The 23,909-nt window shown below is 43.5% G+C and overlaps 1 protein-coding gene across 3 annotated transcripts; it reads right to left on the minus strand.

The window, feature by feature from the left end:
- Positions 1-1,531: 1,531 nt before the first annotated feature.
- LOC144717198 (DNA (cytosine-5)-methyltransferase 3B-like) lies at positions 1,532-22,068 on the minus strand. 3 transcript variants are annotated; one of them, XM_078592559.1, is made up of 15 exons: positions 22,012-22,068; positions 18,047-18,082; positions 15,975-16,341; positions 15,694-15,851; positions 13,860-13,992; positions 12,956-13,066; positions 11,694-11,773; positions 11,056-11,165; positions 9,999-10,182; positions 7,695-7,779; positions 6,950-7,092; positions 5,689-5,755; positions 5,023-5,186; positions 3,304-3,380; positions 1,532-2,113 (listed from the first exon to the last, which is right to left on the minus strand). In XM_078592559.1, exons 3-15 carry the CDS (start codon positions 16,108-16,110, stop codon positions 1,975-1,977), a joined length of 1,587 nt encoding a protein of 528 aa, XP_078448685.1. In that variant the 5' UTR covers positions 16,111-16,341; positions 18,047-18,082; positions 22,012-22,068; the 3' UTR covers positions 1,532-1,974. The 3 variants fall into 3 exon arrangements, with proteins under 3 accessions (XP_078448685.1, XP_078448686.1, XP_078448683.1); XM_078592560.1 differs by lacking the exon at positions 15,975-16,341 and having other exon boundaries at positions 21,925-22,042; XM_078592557.1 differs by lacking the exons at positions 18,047-18,082; positions 22,012-22,068 and having other exon boundaries at positions 15,969-16,229.
- Positions 22,069-23,909: the final 1,841 nt, after the last annotated feature.

Here is a 23,909-nt window from a genome sequence, read left to right on the forward strand (position 1 = left end):
CAATCAAGCATTTAACAATCTAGCAATTCAGCACCTGTCCTGCAAACGGGCATTAGTCTGGCAGTAGGGGGTGATGATTGCTATGTATAATCCCAATTGAGTAATTTGCGGTGCAATTTTACGCATTTTCCAAATTCTGGATGATGGAAAGTTTCGTATTGACCATCAAGTCATCTCTAAACCTGGGCTATTGTGAAATACCGCTCGTGCATCTTGCAACCAATCTTACTTGCCCGCTACCGCGCTGTCAAGAGAGCCGTTTTAAAAAGTTCCGGAAAAAAATAATTTACATAATTGGTCCTTGGGCGACGGGACGTCGACCAAGCGAGTGAGCGTATGGCCTGCGTCGTGTAAATTTACTTAAACAAATGTAATTGATATGCTGCACGTGCTTGTGTATATATGCAGTATTATGCATTTGCATTTCAAAGAGAAGACATACTACTTGTTTGAAAGAGCCCTCCTCAGCCCAGGCTTCCCATCCTGCATCACAAGGCTGAAAGAGAATGGCTGCCAAGTCTGTTTATTTGCTGTTCAAAGCTGCACCTCTGCTTTCTGTCAACAAAGGAACGAGGCCTCCATTGGGAACTGAATTCAAGCCAAGTGCTGTTATTATTTAATGGGTGTTTTTCAAACATCTACTCCAGGGTGGTGGAAATAAGACCGGACACCATGGCCTTTGGTGCAAAGTACATAATATATAGTGCTTAGACCCAGGAAAACTACTCCCCCCGCCCCCCCGAGAAGTTTAAGTGAGTAAATTATACAAATCAACACGTTTCAATGAATGTGAACAAATAATAATGACGTTTGAGAGTCGATCCCCCGTGTATGCGTGGTGGGTGTTCTCTGGGATACGCCAGTGTCCTCTCACACATTGGAAGCCAAAAAACACTCATGAATCAAAAATTGTCCAAACATCCCAATGTAGGAGGCAGCCTCCTGCAAATAAAGTCTCGAGGTTGTCTCGGTGAGCGTGCGAGCACGGGGAGGGGGGCAGACAATGACGTCATATTTTCGAGCAAGGAGGAATTGCAAATGTAATGGCGTCACATCTGCAGGTACGACACTCGCGTTTGCTCCGCAAACACTGCAACTGCTGCCAGGTAGCGGCCCGGTTTTATTTTTTTCCCAGCGACATGAAAAAGCGCCATACGAAGGTGGCTGAGCACTCCCCCCCACCCCAAAACCCTCCTTTTCATAATCAAGTTATTGACTGTCGTTCTCCCCCCCGGCTCCCCTCCCCCACTAGGTTTTTCTATGCCGTCGCCGTCTTTAAACAAGGTCATGTTACAGGGTAGATATGAAGTTCTGCCGAGCATCCATTTTGTATGACTGCAATAGCTTAGTGCTCTCATGTTCCGATCCTACTGCATACTGCATAGCCTGCTGTTGTAGTTCTTAGTTCCTTTGTTAGAGATTGTTTTTTTTTCTCTACCCATCTTTTCTGATCACAACACTCCTCGTTCCTCTTCCAATTCACACCATGCTTTTTGTACGGTGTCGTGTCAAGACGATTTAGAATTGTGAATTTCAAGTTCAAGTATCAGTTTATTGTTTAAAGGTGAGAACTCCAGATGCCAGGATCATTTCATTTGCAAGGGTGACCTGGGTCACCAATACCATACAAAATACAGTTGAAGCAAATAGAAATTAAACTAAAAACAACTGTACCACATGAGCAATCAAAAACATTGCACAAACATATCAATGTTAAATCAAAGGTAGATGTAAAATTCCCTGCAACACAAGGTGGCTGGGGCAGATTCTTTTCATACTGATCATGGTAAAAATAACAAACATTCAGATACAAAAACGTGCAATATTCAACAGAAACATGGTGACGATGTAAACAGACGAGGATTTTCTCCAACTGAGACCACACTGTAATTTTAATTTCTTGGCGCACCGATGCGCAAGCATTCTTTTCTCCTGGCTGCAGAATGTCCGCTCGCCGCTTCACGCAAATGCCGGCTACTCAAAGCGAAAATAATCACGGAGGGGGGCAAGCGCCCGGCGCAAGGGTTCGTATGCCAGGTGCCAGCTGGTTTGCAGATCCTCCTGCCAGGATTCTTGTGGCTCCAGCTCCAGGTCTCCGTAGAAGTTACAAATCCTGGCGCAGCAGCAGGAACAGCAATTTTTTATTTCCTATATCAGAGTGGGCAGTGGTGGATCTGGGTGGAGGGCTATTGCCCCCCCCCCCATCTCCTCCCGCGCCGCTGTCCGAATGATATTTTACTGATATTTACCAGAACAAATACTTTCAATGTTTATTATTATTAATGTAGGGTCCTATTTTCTTTAAATGAACATTCTTTTGGATCTCTCCCCCCCCCCCCCCCCCTGGGATGTATCTAGATCCACCGCAGTGTAATAATGTTGAAACATTAAGATTTTTTCATCCAAATTCCAAGCTAAACATTCAAATTGTTCATCAAAATTTTCATCATTCACCATGGGACAATCGACTGTTGGGAAAAAAGGCCCCCTCCCCCAAACCGGCAGCACATCTCACGACATGCGATGTCAAAAAACCAACCCAGCACAACTCGAGTTGATTTCATCATTATTCTTGTTCATTATATCACAGGAGCGTGAGAAATGGTGGCAGCTTGTGGAGGCCTTCAAACAACAGTTGATTGACCGTGGCTCGTGACGATGTAACGCACAGGGAATTTGTGGTCAAAATGGTTGAAATTGCGAAAATAGATTCAGAAATATTAATGCAAAAAACAAGTGAAAAACACATCGTATTGCACTGTGCTTCAAAGAGAAATTCACTCAAAAATCAAGCAGCAGAGCCGCCTTGGAAAATTGTCTGGATCCCTCATTGAGGAATTTCTGAGTGAATATTTCTCATCTGGTGAATTACTTGCTGCGGCATAATCACTTGCACGCTGGACTGTCGGCTACCATCTCCTAACAAGTAATCGGTGCACCGCAGCCGATCGGCAAGTCACATGTGGTGGGGTAAAGTGTGGGTACTCCAACCTCTTCCAAGTTGTCTGGCCAACGTGCAAGAGTAAGACAAAATATCCTTGGGAGAGCAGTTGTTCCAAACTTGTGGTCTGCCGACCACTAGTGATAAAGCTTTCAAGTGGTCTGCGAAATTGTTGCAGATAGTTTGAAGAGAGTACCATATTTATCACTTTTTGACAGTTGATAGTGGGGTCCGGTGGGTCCATAAAGGTTTGGAACCACTGCTCTAGAGTCCTCTCTAGTGGAGGCCCTTCTGCCAACAATGGCATGAGCAAGATAATTCAGGCATGCATCTTTAGCTTTACCTTTCATTATTTATCTCACCTGTCCAGGCAGGGCAAGTTTCCCCACATGTAGCAGGTCACCTGCCTGTGCGAGGAGAAAATCTCCACGGGTGGCATCTGAAGGAAAGACAACAGGTGCAGCTCACGAGGATGACAATGGTGATGCCGTATGAAGGAAAAACGACATTTTACCAGAATGCTAATTTTTGTTATCCAGTCAAGAGCTTCGGGCGATGCGGAGTGAATTTCGGAGATGAGTCCAGGGAATGAGTGACAGTGGAGCGTTGTTCACCACTAGTTCCATTGTTGGAATTGTTCACCACACAGTTGCTCGACACAGCAGGTGGGGGTGCAGGTAATGCAGGGAGGTGTGAGGATGGGAACAGTGGCGTATTCCAAAACTTAAAAAGAACATTCCCACAAATGATAATGACATATGGGAAGCAGGGTAGGGTAGTGGTAACACTTGTGCCTCACAGAAATAAGGGCCTGGGTTCAATTCCCGGCCCGGGCGCCTTTCTGTTTGGAGTTTGTTTATTCTCCTCCTATCCTGCGTGAGTTTCCTCTGGGTTCTCTGGTTTCCTCCCAGAGCAAAAAAAAAGTAACTGGTATTGGCCAAACATCCCAATGAAAATTACTGAAATGGGATTACAAATAGCAGCAAAATAATCTCCTATTGCAAACAAAAAACTTGGCAGGACCCTCTGAAAAAAAGTCCCAGTGAGGCTTCCTGGGTGAAGAAGTTATAATAGTAATGAAAAAAAAATAATGTATGAGTGCGGCACGGTAGAGGAGGATTATTATTTGGTTCTTTCGGTTAAGTCACGTCTAAAGATAAAATAATAAATTAAATTAAATAATAGAATACGACGTTTCGATTGCAACACAAGCAATCATCATCAGGTATAATGAAATAGCGACATAAAATCTAACCAGAAAACTATAGACAGACATATTAGCAGACAGATATCACCAAGATACATAGCGAGAGCAACACAGGTAACAGAGAGGGGTGATCGTCTCTGTGGGGTAGCCTTAAATAGACAGAGGGGGGGGGCGGAGGCAGAGAGAGGGAGGGGGGTTAGAGAAAAAATTAGCATATCAATGAGTGGTCAACAGACGTGATGCTGCAAGTACGATGACACGGCAAGCAAGCCTGAAAATCAGGAGAAAGACACACTAAAATTAAATAACCTAGTAAAATATCGAAATGTAATGTAATACAACACAGAGGGTCGGTCAACACACAATTAACGCATAGCCTGGTTGATTACGTATTTCAAAGATTGCTAAGTTAGAATTTAAGTGTGAACATTCTAAAGAGGACACAGGCAGAGAAAACAAGTCGCCAGAGAGAGAGAAAAAAGATAAGCTTAAAACTTCCCCGTAGAAGTGGTTCAATCTTAATTTTATAACTTTCGTGACTGCAGGAATTATTATTTGGTTCTTTCGGTTAAGTCACGTCTAAAGATAAAATAATAAATTAAATTAAATAATAGAATACGACGTTTCGATTGCAACACAAGCAATCATCATCAGGTATAATGAAATAGCGACATAAAATCTAACCAGAAAACTATAGACAGACATATTAGCAGACAGATATCACCAAGATACATAGCGAGAGCAACACAGGTAACAGAGAGGGGTGATCGTCTCTGTGGGGTGGCCTTAAATAGACAGAGGGGGGGGGCGGAGGCAGAGAGAGGGAGGGGGGTTAGAGATTAAGATTGGTAGAGGAGGACTTGCTAGGCCTTACTGCCAGGAAGCGTGAGATCTCTTGGTTATTCATGGGGCCACAGAAGCATTCCGCCTCCAGGACCGTGAGCAGCCAGAAGAAGGGCCTGGCACGCGCCTCGTGCTCCCCCGGCCGAGTCATCCGCACCAGGTGGAAGAACTCGTAGAAGAAACGATTCAATGTCTCTGTGGGAAATATTTGAAGAGCGCGGGTGGGGGACGACGTAAGGCTCCGGCTTCATTTCTCACCGAATGTTTTCTGGGTTGCTCGTAAAAGACTGGAGTAAGATGGCATGTGTCCAATAGCCACAGGCATAGTGAGAGGTTTTTGGTTTTTCATATTACGGTTGCTGACCACAGGCCCAAAGGCCCAACATGCCAAGCTGGTAGCAACAAACAGCACAATTGAAGGTGTGATAGATGAGTTAATGCGTTTCTTGAACCGAGCAAGGTTATAAGAATTTATGAAAAAGACGATGCGAGGAGGGAATTCCAAAGTGGAGCAGTGCGAGGAAATGAACAGAAAGTACAACGAGGGTTGGACACAGTCTGGTAGCCCATGTCCTCAACATGGGTGAAGGAATCAATCAGTGAAGTTCACAGAAACAGCAAGCGTGGTAGTAGTGATAGAAGAGTGAAAGAGAGGTGACTGACAGCCATGAAATGAGTGCTATCCGTGGGGTCGTACCGCCAGTGTCGTCTTCAAGAAGGCAGTGTCCTCCAAGCAACAGCGTGAATGGTCCCCACTGTTGGACCTGCACAGAGCACACAAAACTTTTCACAAACAGCGGCACTCCCCTCTGTCGCACTGTAATTGATAATTTCTGTTATTCATAATAATGGGCGGCTGCCCTGGTTTAATGGTTAGCACACTGGGCTATACTGCTGCTCTATATAAGACCGGGAGCCAGAGCAGAGCCTCACCATTCTGGCGAATTGCCCGATGATGCTGGATGCAATTACCAGCGAAACGTCGTACTCAAAAATTGTAAATGTTGTGGTTTCACGCTTCAACACACCGGTGGGCTAAAGCAGTGAACTATTTGTCTTTTGTCAACGTGACACTTTTTTACTGATTGGCCGTGTCGGGTGGTGGAGGGTTACGACACATTTATAAATAACGCGATCTAAACCCAAAAACGTTGATTATGAATAATATTGGTCGCGAAAGCCTACGTGTTAAACTATACATAGGTAACTCGCAGTCAGTTGATCGGCAGATCGCGTGTGCAATGGGGTAAAGTGTGAGTACTCCCATATCTTCCAGTATCTCTATCCACCGTGGAAGAATAAAGCAGATACCCTCTAGAGCAGGGGTCCCCAACCCCCAGGCCGCGGACCGGTACCGGTCCGTGGCCTGTTAGGAACCGGGCTGCACAGCAGGAGGAGGTGAGAGCGGTGAGTCCGCACGTGGCCCGCCCATCGTTTTATTATTTACCACTTCCGTCCACGCCTCTTTCCCGCAATGCGCACTTGTCTCAGTCACAGTTTTGGTAAGCCCACAAGCTAACCCTAGCCAAAATGAGTAAAAAAAAACAAACGTCGCTGGAGAGCTTCTTTGAAAAGGGGGAAAGACCCAATGATGAACCCCCCCGGTCCATGAAAAAATTGTCTTCCACGAAACCAGTTCCTGGTGCCAAGAAGGTTGGGGACCGTTGCTCTAGAGGAAGGTCTCTTGAGCTCCCGAGAGCTGTCAAGCTCTCCAGAGCTCCCTCTAGTGGAGGCCCTTCTGACAACAGTGGCACAAAGTAATTGCAGGGCTGCAACTTTTCTTTATTTAATCAGTTACCCCACGTGCCCTGGATTCATCTTTTTTCTTCCGACGTAAAGTTGACAGGTTGGCCAAGATCGCACTTGGAAAATTACCGAGCAAAGAAAAAAAACGAGGGTTCCCCCCAAAGGGACTGCCATTCCACTACTGCTGCCCATTGCTGTTGCCCACTACTCACGTGCTTCCCGGTGATGGTGCTCACGTCCGTGTGAATAACTTGGCCGCGGTCTATCGTGGGCATCGCCTTCATGCGGTTGTTGCTCAGGCGGCACTGGACATGGCGGGCGATCAAGCCATCGAAGTCTCTCAGAGCGTTGCAGGCTGCGCGGCAACGACAATCGCACGGACCCCAGATTGCCGTACGCGATGCCGAGGAAGAAGAAATAACAATTTAAACAGACGAACATTCAATTACCAAACCCTGACAATAACCATGTCCAGGTTATTTTTCAGTTTTTTTCCAATTTCTCCTGTATCCCAGTTATTCTTGCTGTGATTTCCACTTAGTCGTTTATTTCACACATTTCTAGTATAAATAGCTTAATTCCTGTACTTTATATTATCTTATGCTTTTGCCATTCTTATGACTCGGGTCACTCATGTAAATGAGACTATCCTGGTCTTTTGAGTTCTCACCTGGTTACACAAAATTAACATGAATTTAATCATTGTTATTCATACTGTATTCAATCACCACACTACAGGTCACAACACTTCTCTTCCTGCTTCACTCCTTGTACTGCTCCACTTCGGAACTCCATCTCATCATCTCTTCCCCCCCTCCCCTAGTCCTTATAATAAACCTGCTCAATTCAACAAATGTGTAGACTCTGTTATCTATTACAGAAACCTCCGTGCAGATGCATCTGTCAAAAGGTGCAACCGTGGTGAAATCACAAAGGTTACGTAAGACGAGTACTCACCTGCGCTGTTATCATCGAAGAGCGTCACCACTCTGACCGCCGCCTTCTTCGCCGGTACCAGCGGTGGGAGGAGTGGGCGAGATTCCTGCCAGAACACACGGACTGGCTAATACGACACACACACACACACCTTGCAAGTGCCACGACACTAATGACTCAATTAAAATGCAGGTTGTACGTTTTGTATGTACACCATTCTTATGTACGTATGTTAAACTTCCTTCCCACCATACGCAGCCAACCATGTTAATCGGAGGTGAGCATGGTGGGAGATTGCAACTTTCACATGGCCCACCTGTCAAGTGTTTTCCAAACACGAACTAATGTCATAAACCTCGGCAGAACCGTAACTGAAAGGCTAAGGGCCTTCTCAGGGCCATTTCAGCAGAGCATAAAACCAAATTTACGCATCTGCCATTGTACATATGATCATTATGGCAGTATCCCGGGGTACCAAATAATACAAAATAGCCGAGGCAATTAAATATATTATTTCTGGGACACTATTTTTTCCAGGGGTGTACTTAACTCCGCGACTGGGGTACCAATCAATCCGTAATCAGTGCTACTCCGCGATGTCGAAACGCAGCGAGGATGATTGTGCTGAAACCCTGAAGGCTCACGGTATGCACCATAGAGCATCGTGTACAGCTCGTCGAGATGATTAGATTGCCGCATCGCCGACCATCAACAGACTAAAAATTACTGCATCACGGACATTATGCGAGAGCCGGGATACGATGGTACCCCGGGGTACCGCCATAAGGTTCATATGTAGGCTATCACGTAAGCGCTATGTATCACAGACAGGTATAGTTTGCCAGTAGGGAATGATGCCACTGTGATTGTATCCATTCGTGTTAAGTCATTTGACCACAATTGGTCATGTGCTTGGAGAGAAACATCGGAAATCGTGCCGAACAACGCGCAGTACAACCCGAAAAACCGTCGGTGAGCTGTACAGCGGAACACGAAAAGCGACGCAGATGCACGATGCAACATATGTTACGACCTACTCTACAATCCGGTGGTTTTGCCGATTTTATTCTCCACATTTTCGCAGAGACGCGAGGCTCAGGCGCAGCGCAGTACAAACTTCGAACAATATTTACCGGCGGTCAATTAAAGTCACAGGGACTAATTTATTTTGCTTCGGCGCATATTTCTCTTTCGTGCCCTCCTCGACTCGGACCATGAAGGCGCCATTAACCTAATGAGCACGCTATAATTACCTATTCTGTGTAATATTTCCTATGCCATGTGACAAAATGTCTATATGGGCACTTTATATCAACCCTGGAGAAGTGATTACAAAGGGACTACAGTTCCATTAACCTCACATCTTGGTTCCAAATTGCCAATACAAAGAAACGTCATTACCATTCATCTTTTCGTGCGCACGTGCATTCCATATGTCAACAAGCTTACGTTACCCCCGCTTAACTTTTGTTTAACGTTCTTTCGATGAGATACATGAAGAAATAAAATCAGTGAAAATTTGAGAAAAGACGAGGGGACCTCGTAATGACAGCTTGCCTCTGTGTGGCACAACGGGTGACTCAACACCAGCTTGTCTGCCAAAAGGGAGGCGATGATTGCTATGGTGAGTAAGTTGCAGGTGATCTTTTGAATTTGGGAAATTTGGATCACGACAATGCTGCGGATGCCGCCAAAACCTCACTGCAGCTTCCTTCTGTTGTATAATTATAAATAATCAAAATAATTAGGGGCCAGGGGTGTGGAAACTTTCCTTAATTAGGCCTGAATAGGACCTTTAAATACCTTTGTCACACCACACATTAACACACACCTTAACATAATCCAATAATAACATAAAAAAAATAAGAATTCACCTTTGCAGGTGATAAAAATGAAGTGTTGTTGCAAGATCGAAAATATTCCTCAAATACTGCACTAATGGGTAGGTTACGCAACTTGTAAGTTAGGAATAGAACACAGCAAAAAGAGTTGTAAGTATAATTATGATAATCAGGAAACGGAGGCTCCTTTGTGGGCTTATTATGTAGTAAGGGAGAGACCTAAAGCCAGAGGCCGGTATACAAGAAGATCAGACCATGGAGGTCAGATCTCGACTTCGCAACAACTACGATGTTCGAGCAGAAGGAAGCAAATGGAAGTGAATGCTACTACGTCGACAGCATTAGCCGCGATGACCCCTCGACCTCAACACTCCAACCCCTGCCTCGTTAGGAGGACTCCCACGTGCTCGTTAACCGCCGGTTGAGGTGGGGGCGGCCTCCGCCCCGGCACGGCTCCAGAAAGACAAAGTGGCGCAGATCGCACCTCTCCGACGGCCCCTTCGTCGGTGATGAGGTCTCGGAGGCGGAGGGCCCAATCATGGCGGAGGCTCAGCGGACTGCCGTCCTCTAGCGGCCGGCACAGGTAGCACTGCCACAGATGCAAGGCCTTGGCCCTGCGTGCCGTCCCGAGGCCCAGGAGCCGGTCCATGCAGCACGTGCAGAACACCCTAGGTGGGGGGTGCGTAGCATAGAAATACACACACACACACGTACACACAGGGATTCAATTTACCCGGGTCTATTCCGGCCGGCGACACAGAAAATGGTGATGTACGAGTGTAGCCCCAACTCACCTTTCTTGTGAGCTCTCTATCCTTGGTTACACTCACAGAACGCTACGACAGACCAGGGAACTATTGTAAATTCTGTCCGTCAAAACGTCCTGTGAGTGCAACCAGGGTTGGAGAGCTCACAAGTGAGTGGGCTACACTCGTACATTACACCTCCACAAGATTATCGTGTCATCCAGCAGACTTCCAAAAACACTAATTTACCTGACAGAAAATGTGTGCATTATCGGCGATGGTGGAGCAAGAGGGGTGGGAACCTACGGACTGCAGCCCGCGGCCCAGATACCACACGCAAAGTTAATTTCACATGACCCAATGGCCACTCAAGATCTACCAGTGACTTAAATGCAGCCGGATCTGTCCGTGTTCGGCAACGTGTAAAATATTTCCGTACCCAAAACACAACATCTGGAATACCTCTCGCTATGGCTGCGGCTATTTGTGATGTGCCTACTCCAGTCTACTACCAGCAACCGGGAAAAAATCATCATAAGTGAGAAAAATTAAGCCCTCCGTACACGTCCAGGATGGCAGCCGACGATCGAGCCTGGCAACACAACGACAGCCAGCGGAGGTGGAAAACAGGGAGATGAAGCGATGAGACGTGTCCACGCACAGGAGCGAGATAGATGTTCCATCACAGGACCGTGTGGAATGGCGCAGCGTGTGGACTCCTTTATCCAGCAGTGAATAAATAGCTGGATAGATAATTGCTGCATTTCCGACACCAATGCCGTTGGTTTTGCTCACCTCCAGCAGTTGGCGCTCTCACACAGCAGGATCTCCACCCCTCGGCCACAGATGGCGCAGTACGAGTGATATCCATCGTCAAACAGGTACACGGAGAGGACGTAATTTACCTAAACGTGGAGGAGACACACACATGTTACCCAGTGGCGAAATAAAGTGGGGCCACGGGGGTGATGGCACCCCCCACTTGAGACCACGAACATTTGTATTTTATTCATGTTCATTTCATGTTTTTTTTTGATCGATATTGTTTTTAACGCAACTGAAAATTTTCCATGAATAAATAATAAATTATGCTTATTAAATCATATTACTAAATAAAATTAATTGATTTGTTATAATTAGTGTTATTAGAAATGCTGGGCCCTACATAAAAAGCTTGATATTTTAGGATCTCTCCACCCCCTTGGGAATTGTCTAGATCTGTCTGTGATGTCACTGCACGTCCATCCGTCCGTCCATCTGTGCGGTCTCTGCAACTCACACAGCCACACCTGACCAAGTCGACTGAAGTATGGTTAAAAAAATATCCCCATCCATGGAGAAGAGGATTGACAAAGGGCTGCACACTTACACACGCGTATGTAAGAATGCTCAATGTTCACCGTGTGCTGCGGACTGGTAACGGGTGCATTCACCTTGCAGCTGAGACACAGGCTGCCAGGGAAGAGCGGGTGCTGAGTGACCACCTTGTCACTGGCGCAGGCCAAGCACAGCTCTGACCCAGACAACAGAGATCATCGTCAAACAAGACACTCGACAGATTCCAGAAATCACAAATACTCGCATTCATCAATAACACTGCCCTAAAGAGGAAAAAAACCAGCTAATATTCTGCAGGCAATACCCTCTTCTCTAATTAAGCATCACAAAAATGTGCATGTGAAAAAAGCCAAGCAACTTGTACACATGCAGTTCGGAATATTAGGCAGTCTAATGGTGAATGTGAAAATCATCCTTATAATATAAATGAGGTACTTATTTATAGGTTCATGAAGCATGTTTTTTTCCCTACATGAAAGAGATTTGACACACACACACCCTCAAAACTGAGTGCACCATTACCATCCTAGCATGGATGAAAAAGTCAGTTTGTCCAAGTCCGACACCGTGGTATTTATGAATTATTTAGTATTGATGGATGTATTGAGTGCTTTTGGTATTTGAGCATTTCTCCCTTATTGAGTTGGACAAATTATTTCTATCCAAGAGTCCTCATTGATTGACATATTACACCCAAGTAATATAATTACACAAATTATTACCCACATCTTTTATTCATCTAATTTACATTTGCAACAACACAAACGTAGAAAAATAGAACCGGAAATCAAGGCATCGCCACGCACGGTACAGACAAATTAACTTAAAGAAAACAAATTTTGATTTAAAGCTTTCATCACTGCAGGGATTCATATTCTTGGTTCTTTCGGTAAAGTCACGTAGAACGGAAACAATAAAATAATAAGAAAACAGTTGTGATCATAGGCAGGAAAGAAAACGAGAGGGGAAAAAAAGGAGATTAAGAAAGGTTTTTTTTATTTTACCAGCAATGCCCCACGGAACTATGTAGCTCTTTTTGAGAAGTGACCTGGTCACAAATGATAGCTCAATAAAGTGGGTATCATGTGGAAATGTATAGCAGCCAAATACTCAACGTATGTTGATTCTAAATGTGGAGGGAAAAATAGGAAGGACCCGAAGAAAAATCCACACGACCACATGAAGAACAATCAAACTCTAAATATACAGGTGTCAGGGTTGAGATCAAACCCACAACCTCCTGTATACCAGGAAAGGTAGTTAACATCTCACCACCGAGGGGAGTACACAACGGGACTCCCCACATTTAATGTGTCATGTACATCTACACGTATGTACAGATGCTGGAACTGCTCACTTGTGTTTATATTTAGTGAAGGGACGCAGAGCAAGCGCTGCTGTTTGAAGGAGCAAGCTGTGTTCCCCAGGTCGTCACTTCCATTCACTGGCAGCAGTACGGTCGCTCCACCTGTCGGCACGCAGGAGAGCACACAGGACGGCACACGGGACGGCACAGAGGTTCCCTCTGCTGGACCAGTAGACAAAATCCAGGGTGCATATGGCGTAGAAGTGTAACGGTTCATCGATTCACCGATCAACATCTTTAAGCTCACTATACGTGCATCCGGGTGGAGCGGTGGTGCAGTGGTTCATGCACTACGCTTCTGAGTTTCATTCCTGACCATTGCTAACATCAGTGACGAGTGAAATATGAATGGCACCGTCTACCCTGCTGTCCCGTCTGTCACCAGCCCGTGCTCATTAGCGTGGTGATGTGTGGTAAAACAATCTCCATGACCAACACGATGTAGTAGCAAGGGCTTTATTCGGCAAAAAGCTCTAAATTCAAAGTTGTATTTTTTACGTGAAAATAAACCCACAAAATGGTCACATTATAAAGAGAAAATTAATTTTAACCTCTAGACTGTAGTTACTCAACTTTAAAACAACCAAGGTAACGGGGCGAGAGGTGGCCTTGGAAAAAGACAGATAATTAAAAACACGTACGTTATTATTGTTAATTATTTACCGAAGTAGAATTCACCACCTGTTTTAATTGTTTTGTAAAGTTATCGTCACTGAGTCACGAGTGAGGAACAGCAGCTAATAATAGAACCAGTGCGGGTTAGAAGGCGCTCATGACATTGGAGACCAATATTTCTCATTATTTTTTTATAAACAAACACAATTAATCCGTAACCCTGATGATCAACACTCGGATAATGGAGAGGTCGCAGTATCCGAGAGGTTGGCGCCTTCACCTGCTGATGGGCACGGTCGTCCTGCCAACAACGACACGCCTTTCTCTTCCACTCCGTTCACGGGCGGTCGGGAAAGGGTCGCAGTTTGGAGAGGATTCCCACGACCGCACGACGCATCGCCAACTACCGGTGCCTAACGCATCAACAAAAAAATACATACCACCGATATCACACGGGACCTCACAATTAAGGTATTTAAACACTTAGGCTTACATGGAGCAGTACTGCTGATTGTCCTTGGTCAAGTGACAGTGAATGGTAAACATCTGCAACAGTTTCATCACACGTATATTATGGGAGACACATTGGCCTTCCTGGAGCCGTGAGATTGTGAATGAGGCACTTAAAATGAAGCCAATGAGATGCCCTAACTCCAAGCCAAACCCTAACTCCAAACCAAACTCTACCTCTATTTCTGAGAAGCATAAACCCTACTTTAAACATTGTTTATTGTGATACGTTGCAGTTAAAAGACAAATGGGGTACCAGTTTGGATGTTTCATGGTACAGCTTAATAAGTCTTTTTTTTACTGCTGAATACAGCTCACACAGTCTTCACAGAGAGAAATAAACAGAGCGATCTCGTTCATTCACTCCCTACCCAATCACCCGCAATGCGCCCATCTTGAAACCTAAGCAAGGTTAAGCCTGGATAGTGCTTGGATGGGCAGCCACCATGCACAAAACAAATGTTGCAGGCTGCTGCCAGGCTACTTTGTGGGTAGTAGACAGTGCAACAAAATGCATTGTTGTACTCCACTTTGCTCCTGTGTCTATGCTCCCCACCTTTACCAATCCATACTAATTAGTGTGGTGAGGTTTGGTCTTTCTGGTGATAAGAAACAAAATGTGGCTTTATGGGTGAGTGACCAGGACGGCTGCCAAGGACTCAAAGCTGTGAGTGCCACTGAAAATGTACAAGTACATATAAATCTAGATTTGAAGTACACATCACGTTATAGTTTTTACACAATTACAACAGATGCATCAAAGCATGTAAATTGAGAAATTATGAACCATCTCGTGAAAAAGAAATTGACTCGATAACCAGAGTAAAAAAAAATACTTAAACATGTGTTGACACTTTCCTGGGCAAAGATGTAAAAAAATAACCCCATGCTCTCTTTTGGCTGCAGAGGGAGCTGCCTGCTCACAATAACCAAACACGGACACTCCAGGGCGGTATTTCTCAACTCCAGCCACAACCATTGCGAGAGGATTCCTGGATGTGGTGTGTCAGTTGTTTAAATATTTTCCAGGTCACCAACCCAGACAGACTTGGCTTAATTTCATCCCTAGTTTGCACACATTAAGCATAGTAGAGTACAATTATGGATTTTGAGCTTAAGAATCAAGTTTATTTCCTGAATCATCACGTGCTTAACAGACAGCCACTGGCGGAATCCAGAGCCAGTGCTCTCAGTGCATGAATATCCACCCCAATGTCGCCACACAGCCAGAACGGAGAGCCAATCCATTCTGGATTGTGGTTCATGACCCCATTTCCCCTCAAACATCTGCCAGAACCCTGTGTTCTTGATCCCCTTTAAGTGGCAATGGGTCAGAGGCTATCAAAGCTGACAAAACTCCCGTGTGAAAAATCAGAAGGTCCCAGCAGGTGGCTGTGTTTTCACCGCAGTGTGAACAGTGTGTGTGTGGTGGTGGTGGTAGCGCATGGCTGTGATCCAGCGCTTTAAAAACAATTAGACAATAGGCTCAGGCCAAATAATTTACTTATTGGCACCACAAAATAACAGCACGACTTAAACATTATACAAAAGATAAATGGTCCTTATTAATTTAGTTGTCAAATCATAGTCAAGTGGGAACATGCCTGAATTCGATCCTGCATCAGGGCCTTGGGGTCTTCAGAATCGCATGACTTTGGGGCGTCTCGCTGCTTGGCTATAGAAGACCGAGGCTCCACATGCCTTTCTCCGAACCAGCGTTGAGATGCAATCTGTGCAGCATTACCCTGCTCACCCATTGCATCTGATTGGGAAACAAGAAATAATCAAGCACACGTATGGATTGTATAACACTGTCCATACACGCGTTTGTCTTTGTTAGTGTTTCGTTGCTAATGATAATAATAATGGTCGCGCTCACACCAACCACGCAGGAAGCAGTACGTCCGTGGACCACGATGAGACACGGGGCTCGGATAGCAGCTCTGCCGGGGTGGGCGCGCCTCAGCCAGCAGGGCCGGAACGGTGAGGTGAAACCTTTGGGCAGTGGTTTGTGTCTGCATGTTTTGGGAAACCCTTTTTGATAAATTTGACCGTTTTTAGAAAGGGTAAGTCCCTAGCAGCAACATAAAGCTATATTAAAGTTTGGTTCACATTGGATCACCTTTACGGATCATCGTGCCCCCCCTCACTTTACCAGAAGGTTGAGTTTAACAGAGTTAATGCAAAACATGCCATGAATTTGTTAAGGTTTCGTTGGCTTACAGGAGCCACTCAATGAAGATGAAAAGTCCCTTGCAGGGAGAAAGATTTTAGCATAATTGTATTCCAAATGTTCGTGTGTCGGGAGAAAGAAAACAAGGGAGAAAATTAAAGATAAGGTGACAGATGGCAGGCCATCGTTACGCGGTAATTTACAGGAATTGAACCGCCTCAAGCAACTCGCATCGGCCGAGGCAGGTGAATGTACACACGTTTACACAGTACGCTAATGGTGGCTTCAGCCCAGGTCTCAAATCTGAAATCATTGTATATAAAGTTGATCATCGGTTGTCCGGCACTGGATTGTCCAGCTTTCAACATTATCCGGCGGTCCCGGGCCGATCGGGCGAAAACAGACAAAACAACTCCAAAGGCTGTACCAGTCTAGGGATCGACAGTGTGTGTGAACAAAAAAAGTGGCCAAGCTTGATTTCAGTGTCAAATATTATATACACTACATACAACTTAAACAATGAAAATACTGCGTGTTTATACATTTTTCATGACTAATAACTAAAATAAAATAGAAAAAAATACGGTGCCATCCAGCGAAAAGTACGTGTAATTCGGCGTACCGGTCTGAAGGCTGCATCATTCCGGCGATCGTCAAACACACGTTGTTGAAACAAGAGCGCAGTACATTACATCACGCCATTCAGTCGAGATTGGAGTGGCAAGTACAGTACAGTAGCTTTTTACAGAAATATATTTATTCGTCTATTTATGTTCATGCCAATTTTATATAGTAACCAAATTTAAAACTCTAAAAAACATATACACACCTAAAACATCTTATACAAGAATGTGCAAAAATAAGCTATTTAAAATAATGATGCGATTATACGGCGTTGAAAAATCAATGATCTACTGTTGTGCTTTTTTGGTTATTTTTACACATTGCATGAAACATTTGAGAATTTTGTTTAGTAGACCTGGTGCAGCTAAATCCAAAATCCGCTAGCTGGGATTTTACTGTACGAATGAAATGAAATTCAAGGCGAGAGCGCTGGTTGGCGCAGGGGAAGATGTGAAGCGCTATATTTGTGGTTTTGCAGAAGTGACGCAGATGTGGTTATCACTGTTGTTGTTTCTGCAAATATGCATTTACAGGTGTGTAAAAGTGCACGTACGTTGTTAATGCATGGCATGGGACCTGTTTATTGAAATTAAGGCCTGCCTTTTGCTATCAAGGGTTATTTTTCTTGGGTTCAATTCAAGGTTAGACAAAGTCACTGATAATCCCTTGATCAATCTCTTTGGCAGGTGCCCCTAGGCTGAGATCGTCACTCCACATTCCCCTCATTCCTTCCCCTATCAAGTGTTTAGGAAGGGATGCAAGACTCCCTACTTCCTCATTGCTTTCCCTTAAGTGCATTTGTCATTCCGCAATGTAACTAATTTTACCTTTAAAAAATGTTGTACGATGTTTTGTAACCCCCTTGAATGGGGTGATATTACATATCAAATAAAACCTTTAAACAACCCCTTAGTAGCTCTGCCAAGGTCACAGTTGCAATGAGACCATGAGGCACGGCAGATGCCTGGGGAAGCATTTGTCCATCAGTGGATAGATCACAGTTGATGGTGGTAATGAAAAGAAATAACAGGGTTGTTCACACAGCCATCAGGCGACTTCTCAGTATGCGAGGAAATGCGATGTCCACATGTCCTCTGTCGACACTTCACGTAATTTCAATAAAACTACCAAAACCTCTGAAATCAAGATGCGGAACTTACCACACGGCTCACCAGAAATTGCCCCAGTGCCCAGATCTGTTGTTTTTGGACAAGATTGGCAATAAAAAACTGTTAGAAAAGAAACATGTTTTATAAGACAAAGAAATTATCATCCACAAAAGGGTGATGTCATATTCCACTGCAAAACGTAACAGGACTCCGTTACGCTGCCATCAGCTGGTTAGCGTGTGCCAGGGTGAGTTGGGAGATGATCGCATCCTAAATATTCACGTGATCTGGGGGGTTTGGGGGATGATTCGGGCCAAGGGCTGCCAGAGGGAGGGATGGCATGAGGGAAGATGACGCACCCTTAGGGATGCACGCTTAGGGAATGGTGGAGGGCACACGGAAGTGGGCAGTTGGAAGTACTGTGGAGTAAAACTATCATGAAGCACTCCAACTCATTGCCTGTTTCCATTGCGATTGAAACAGAAACATTCGTAATTCACATGTTGCTACAATGAATCACCGAAATACACACGACTTTTTAGAAAACTCACGCAATTAATCTTTCTGTGCATACTTTTATCTAAAACAAGTTTGGTGAATAAAACTCAACCACGTATGGTTTATCGAAAAAAAGTTGATCATAACAGTTTCACATGTAGGCTTTCGCGACCAATATTATTCATAATATAGGTTTTTGGGTTAGATCGCATTATTTATAAATGTGTCGCAACCCTCCACCACCCTACACGGCCAATCAATAAAAAATGTGTCACGTTGACAAAAGACAAATAGTTCACTACTATTCTGGCAAATTGCCCAATGCTGGATGTAATTACCAGCGTCGTACTCAAAAATTGTAAATGTTGTGGATTCACTCAACACACCGGTGAGCTCAAGTAGTGAACTTTTTGTCAACGTGACACATTTTTTACCGATTGGCCGTGTTGGGTGGAGGGCTGCGACACATTTAAAAATAACGCGATCTAACCCAAAAACATTCTAATTTTGATCATAACAGTTAATTAAATTAGATGTGTAGGTTTTATCGGTTGGGCAGCATCACTCTCGGATGTGTTTTTGTGCGATACAGCGTGTTGTTCGGCCTGACGCTTTGCTCCGCATGCTGAAAGCTTGTCCAAGAACTTAAGTTAGCTCACCACCATGGAATATATAGCATTGCCAGCTGCAGCTGGTGTCTGATGTAAGTCAGCCAATCAAGGAGATAATTCACCGAGATATATCATGGGGAAACACGACGATCTTTAGATATTAAGTTGTTAAAATTATGTACACATATTTTATCTATGATCATGATAAACTATTTGGACAAACCTATGTCATTTACAAGGGTAACTTGGTAGGTAATAGAGTACAGCAATTACAGAAAAAAACATCAACTATTAAACATGTTAACAAAAAGCATGCACACGCATGGAATATGTAATGCTTTTCAATGCGCGTGTCTTCCCAAGTATTTAATTAGTAGTATGAAAGTTAACGGGTAGCTGTCAGGATGAATGCATTAATATACTTCACAAGTCTTTTTTGCTCTGGTTTGGGTCTCCAAGTAAAAATAAAATTTGATCAATGTGGAAAGTTTTCAATAGAATAAGTCCCTAAATTCAAACTTTATCCATTAAGTTTTGTTAATATTCATCTTTTGGAACCATAGTGCACCTTCCCCCGTTACTGACGGAAATAGCTAATGTGCAAACAATTTGAAGCATAGCTGGAAAGTGTTTAAAACACATTTTTAAAATTTAGCAAAATAGAATAATCGATAAAAAAGAGGGAATTGATGAAAAGATTATCGTTGCTCATTTGCCACGAAAGCCTAAAACCCCCTTGCCTGCTGCAGAAACTGGGAAACTCAACAGATGTTGAATCAGGGCATCAGCTGGTGAGATAGATGATTGGCACGTTGGGGCCACATGCACGCGCGAATGAGTCAATGTTGACTTAACTGGTCCTGCGAAACAGTCGCCATTAAGTAAAAAAACTATTCGCTGCCTGATGTCAAAGGGGGCCCATTGCTGCTTGTGCAAACTCACTGCCAAACCGCAAATCAATTGATTCCGTAGAATTTTAGCCCACAGGTTTTAAAGTCTGGAGGCACACTTTGTGTGATATACATGTACAAGCACCGATTCATTAGACTATTTTGAGTTTAACGTTAATTTTAACTATAACCCTCCACCACCCGACAGAGCCAATCAAATAAATTTGTTTCAAAAGCAAAGGGCAATGTTTTTTTCTTTCAGAAAACCTAAATAAAAAGCAAGCACATTTTTTTAGTTTCTTTTACGTTTCGCTGGAGATTACATTATCAGATGTTAACACAAGCTCAACTCTTGCGTAAAAGAAGTGTTCCCGATCCAGGTTCGTAAGTAGGTGCCATCACATGAGGACAGCCACGCAGGAAAACCAGTTGAATGTTGGTTGACTGGTTGTGATTGCATGTTAGATTAATGTAAGGTGAATCTATTTACTGTTTGGTTAATTATAAAGATGGACGTTTAATGCTATTGTGACTCTAGTTAATAATTAATTGGTTAATTACATGTTTTTGGTGATTAACATTCAGAAATCACAGTGATACATGTTAAAGATTGTCAGCATTGTTATAATAAATTATCAATTGGTTTAATCTAAACAGCTACTTGTTTAATGTACTTATGAAATTAGTTAAGTGTTCAGCTGGCACGACGGCGTTAGTACAATGATTTTAGTAATGAAGGGGCTATTGAAGCGATTATGAATGTAGTTAAATATTATATATTGCCAAAGAAATTGGCATCATGAGTCTCATTGTTTATTCATGTTTCCATTTAACCGTCAGGTAGTGGAGGGTTCGACTTAAAAATCGAAATACTTACACGACCTAACCCAAAAGAAACGACGAATCACATTATATTCTTGGTTCTTTCGGTAAAGTCACGTAGAAGGGAAATAATAAAATGATAGAAATATAAAACAATAAAAATTCTCACGTTTCGACTGCAACATAAGCAATCGTCATCAGGTGTGAAATCCACAGCAAGACTTTTTTCAAATTTTCTTACCGAAAGAACCAAGAATATGAATCCCTGCAGTCACGAAAGCTTCAAATCAAGATGAATCACATTGTTCGTGAAAGCCTACATATATGTTTACAAATATAAGAGCACTGCCTGCGCATCAGCGTGGGATATAACGCGATATGGATTGTTTACAAATTACACTTTCTGGCCCACTTTCCATCTACATTGCTATGGTGAGGATGAAGTCTATCCATTGCAAGACGCCTGAACGTGAACATGAATAAAGATGATATGACTATTTGACATGTTAACACTACCAACATGAATGGCAAACCAATATCAACAATATATCAAAATCAACAATATTAATATCAATACATGTATACATGCTACCAAGACAGCTGTACAACTATTTTACAACCACAAATGAAGCCACAATTAAAACCATAGCCACAACTACCCGACTGTAACCATATAATCACCATAACAAGTTTTTACACATTATAATCACCACATAACCACACAGCCAGAATCTCAGATATAACGACAAAACATAACCACAAAAACATTCCAAGCACACCACATAACTACAACAATAATATAACCACATAACAACCACATTCGAACCACCATAACCACATTGTAACCACAACCATAACATTATAACCACATCCCCAATGTAACCACAACTACCATATTAGCCAGTACCATACCCACATTACCTCATTAAACCCATAATCAATACTACTTTGATACACACCATAAACGCATTACACCCAAGCACATGAGTCAGAATTTAACCACAATAGCGGCAAAGTAACCACAACTGTAACCACATTATAGTTTGAACCACAACTGTAACCACATTATAGTTTGAACCACAGCATTATAATCACAACCACAACTAACCCCGTTATAACCACAACCTAAGACATCCGCAATTATAACCACAACCAGAGCAGCCACTACCGCAGTTAAAATGACAATAACCACAACCACGGCGCGCCAGATGGAAGATGGCGCGGAGGAGAGTTTCCCGCCAAACGTGGACTGTACCAACTCGACCTGACCGCGTTGCGCTAGGAGGGGTGTCCCACGTGGGCAGAGTGATTTTTTAACACTTTTATTTTGCCCGTTTCAGCAAGTTCGTTTCAAATATTAAAACAAATGCTTTTACATGTTTGTTATTTTAATATTTTCACACCTTTATATTTCTTGTCCTCGGCGAGAGATATATTACATAAGTTTTGTTTTAATGAGTTTGCTCCTTAGACGTACACACTTGGTAGCTCCCAGAGCGTCACAGATGAACTGACCAATCAGAAATGTATTCTGTCGATATATAGAATTCAATTATATTCTAGAATCTAGATAATACTTAAACAGAATTGTCTCATTAAACACGAACGTTTTTGCAGTTGCTTGTAATCCAAGTGATTATGTGCGAGAATATTAGTTACATTTAGTAAGCTCCTGAACATGCCCCGACTTAACCACTCCTGGATGATGCATTTTCTCACACTGGTTAAGAATGCGCGTGATGTTTCCTTTGTCGTTGTACTTCAATTAAACATTTGCCTTTGTATTCCACGGTTCATTTACAACTCTACAGGCTCTGTGTTAACCTCGCCTCACACGCCTGGTGGGGTTTCTCTGGGAAGAGTAGGCCAATGGTGTCCGTCTGGGCCCCCCCCCCCCCCAGAAAAAAAATGTAATTTGAAAACTAATTTCCTGCCTAAAATATTACAAAATTCACTAACACATCGGATGGACTTTTTTTTTAAACAATAATGTCTAATAGTCTATTGTATTACATTGCTCTGTTTTTTTCTTTTTTACCTTTTCTTATTTCATTGTATGTAATGGCAGCGATTAGGGATTAATAAAGTACAAACATAACCACAATCGCATAAACATGAATCTAGTTTATAGCAATATTTTGAGCATATTTGAATATTGGGGGGGGGGGGGGATGTGTGCCCTCCAATATTTATTATAATTATGGACTTGAGAAGAGGTCTAGCATAGAATAGCCACTTCTCTTCCGTCCTTTAAACACTCCGCAAAACGCATTGAACAAATATTACGGGGCAGGACCCTCCTGAAAATAAATGTCTTGACACCCACGAATGTGGTATATTTTTTTCTGGCTAATAAGTTGTAATAAATAATAGATGCCGTAAGTAAATACAAATCGATAGACAGTATTATTGATATTCTTGGTTCCTTCTACGTGACTTTACCGAAAGAACCAAGAATATGAATCCCTGCAGTCACGAAAGCTTTAAATCGATAGACAGTATTATTGTTGTTTACATTGAACTCAATTGGATGTACATCCTCTTGTGCATCAACCGCTTGCCTGAAGACCTTTTTTTCGTGCCCTGTTTTGGTCGTGCGGTTTGTTTTGACCATACTTCACCACGCTGGTGCAGGTTGGTGAATCAATCGGATGGGCGGGGAGGGGTTTGAAGTAGGGTCACATATCACTCGACACTAATCCTTGCTCTGGCCCTGAATCCGTAGAGCACTGCGCGCGCTACTAAACCACTGTGCCCATCGCTCCACCACGTACAAGTAAATAAACAGCACACCATGACTCCTGTTATCATCGTGACTGCGGCATTTACGGATGGAATTCCCTCGCGTTAGCCATCCACAACTGGTCTAAGCCTCCCAAGGTTTCAGAATTGTGTCCACATCCAAACAACCCACGGGCGTTATCACTGCACGAGCAAAGACGTCGCACTAACCCCCCTCTCTCCTTCCCCTTCCACCACCACCCCCCAACTCACCCTCCTCTCCTTTGCACAAAAAAGCCCTCCGACTGTGTCATTCATTCTCAGAAATGTGCCGGCGTGTGCAGTGCGTCTGTTCACTGGACAATGATTTAC

The sequence above is a fragment of the Lampetra planeri genome, chromosome 3 (genome assembly GCF_965212315.1).
Source record: "Lampetra planeri chromosome 3, kcLamPlan1.2.h2, whole genome shotgun sequence".
Classification (NCBI taxonomy): Eukaryota; Metazoa; Chordata; class Hyperoartia; order Petromyzontiformes; family Petromyzontidae; genus Lampetra; species Lampetra planeri.

Coding starts and splice junctions, on each gene's coding strand:
- LOC144717198 (XM_078592557.1), bottom strand. CDS start 16,110: ATGCAGACACAAACCACTGCCCAAAGGTTTCACCTCACCGTTCCGGCC. Junction 15,852..15,968: donor CTGCTTCCTGCGTGGTTGGT/GTGAGCGCGACC, acceptor TTTCCCAATCAG/ATGCAATGGGTGAGCAGGGT. Junction 10,183..11,055: donor GAGAGCGCCAACTGCTGGAG/GTGAGCAAAACC, acceptor CCCCCCACCTAG/GGTGTTCTGCACGTGCTGCA.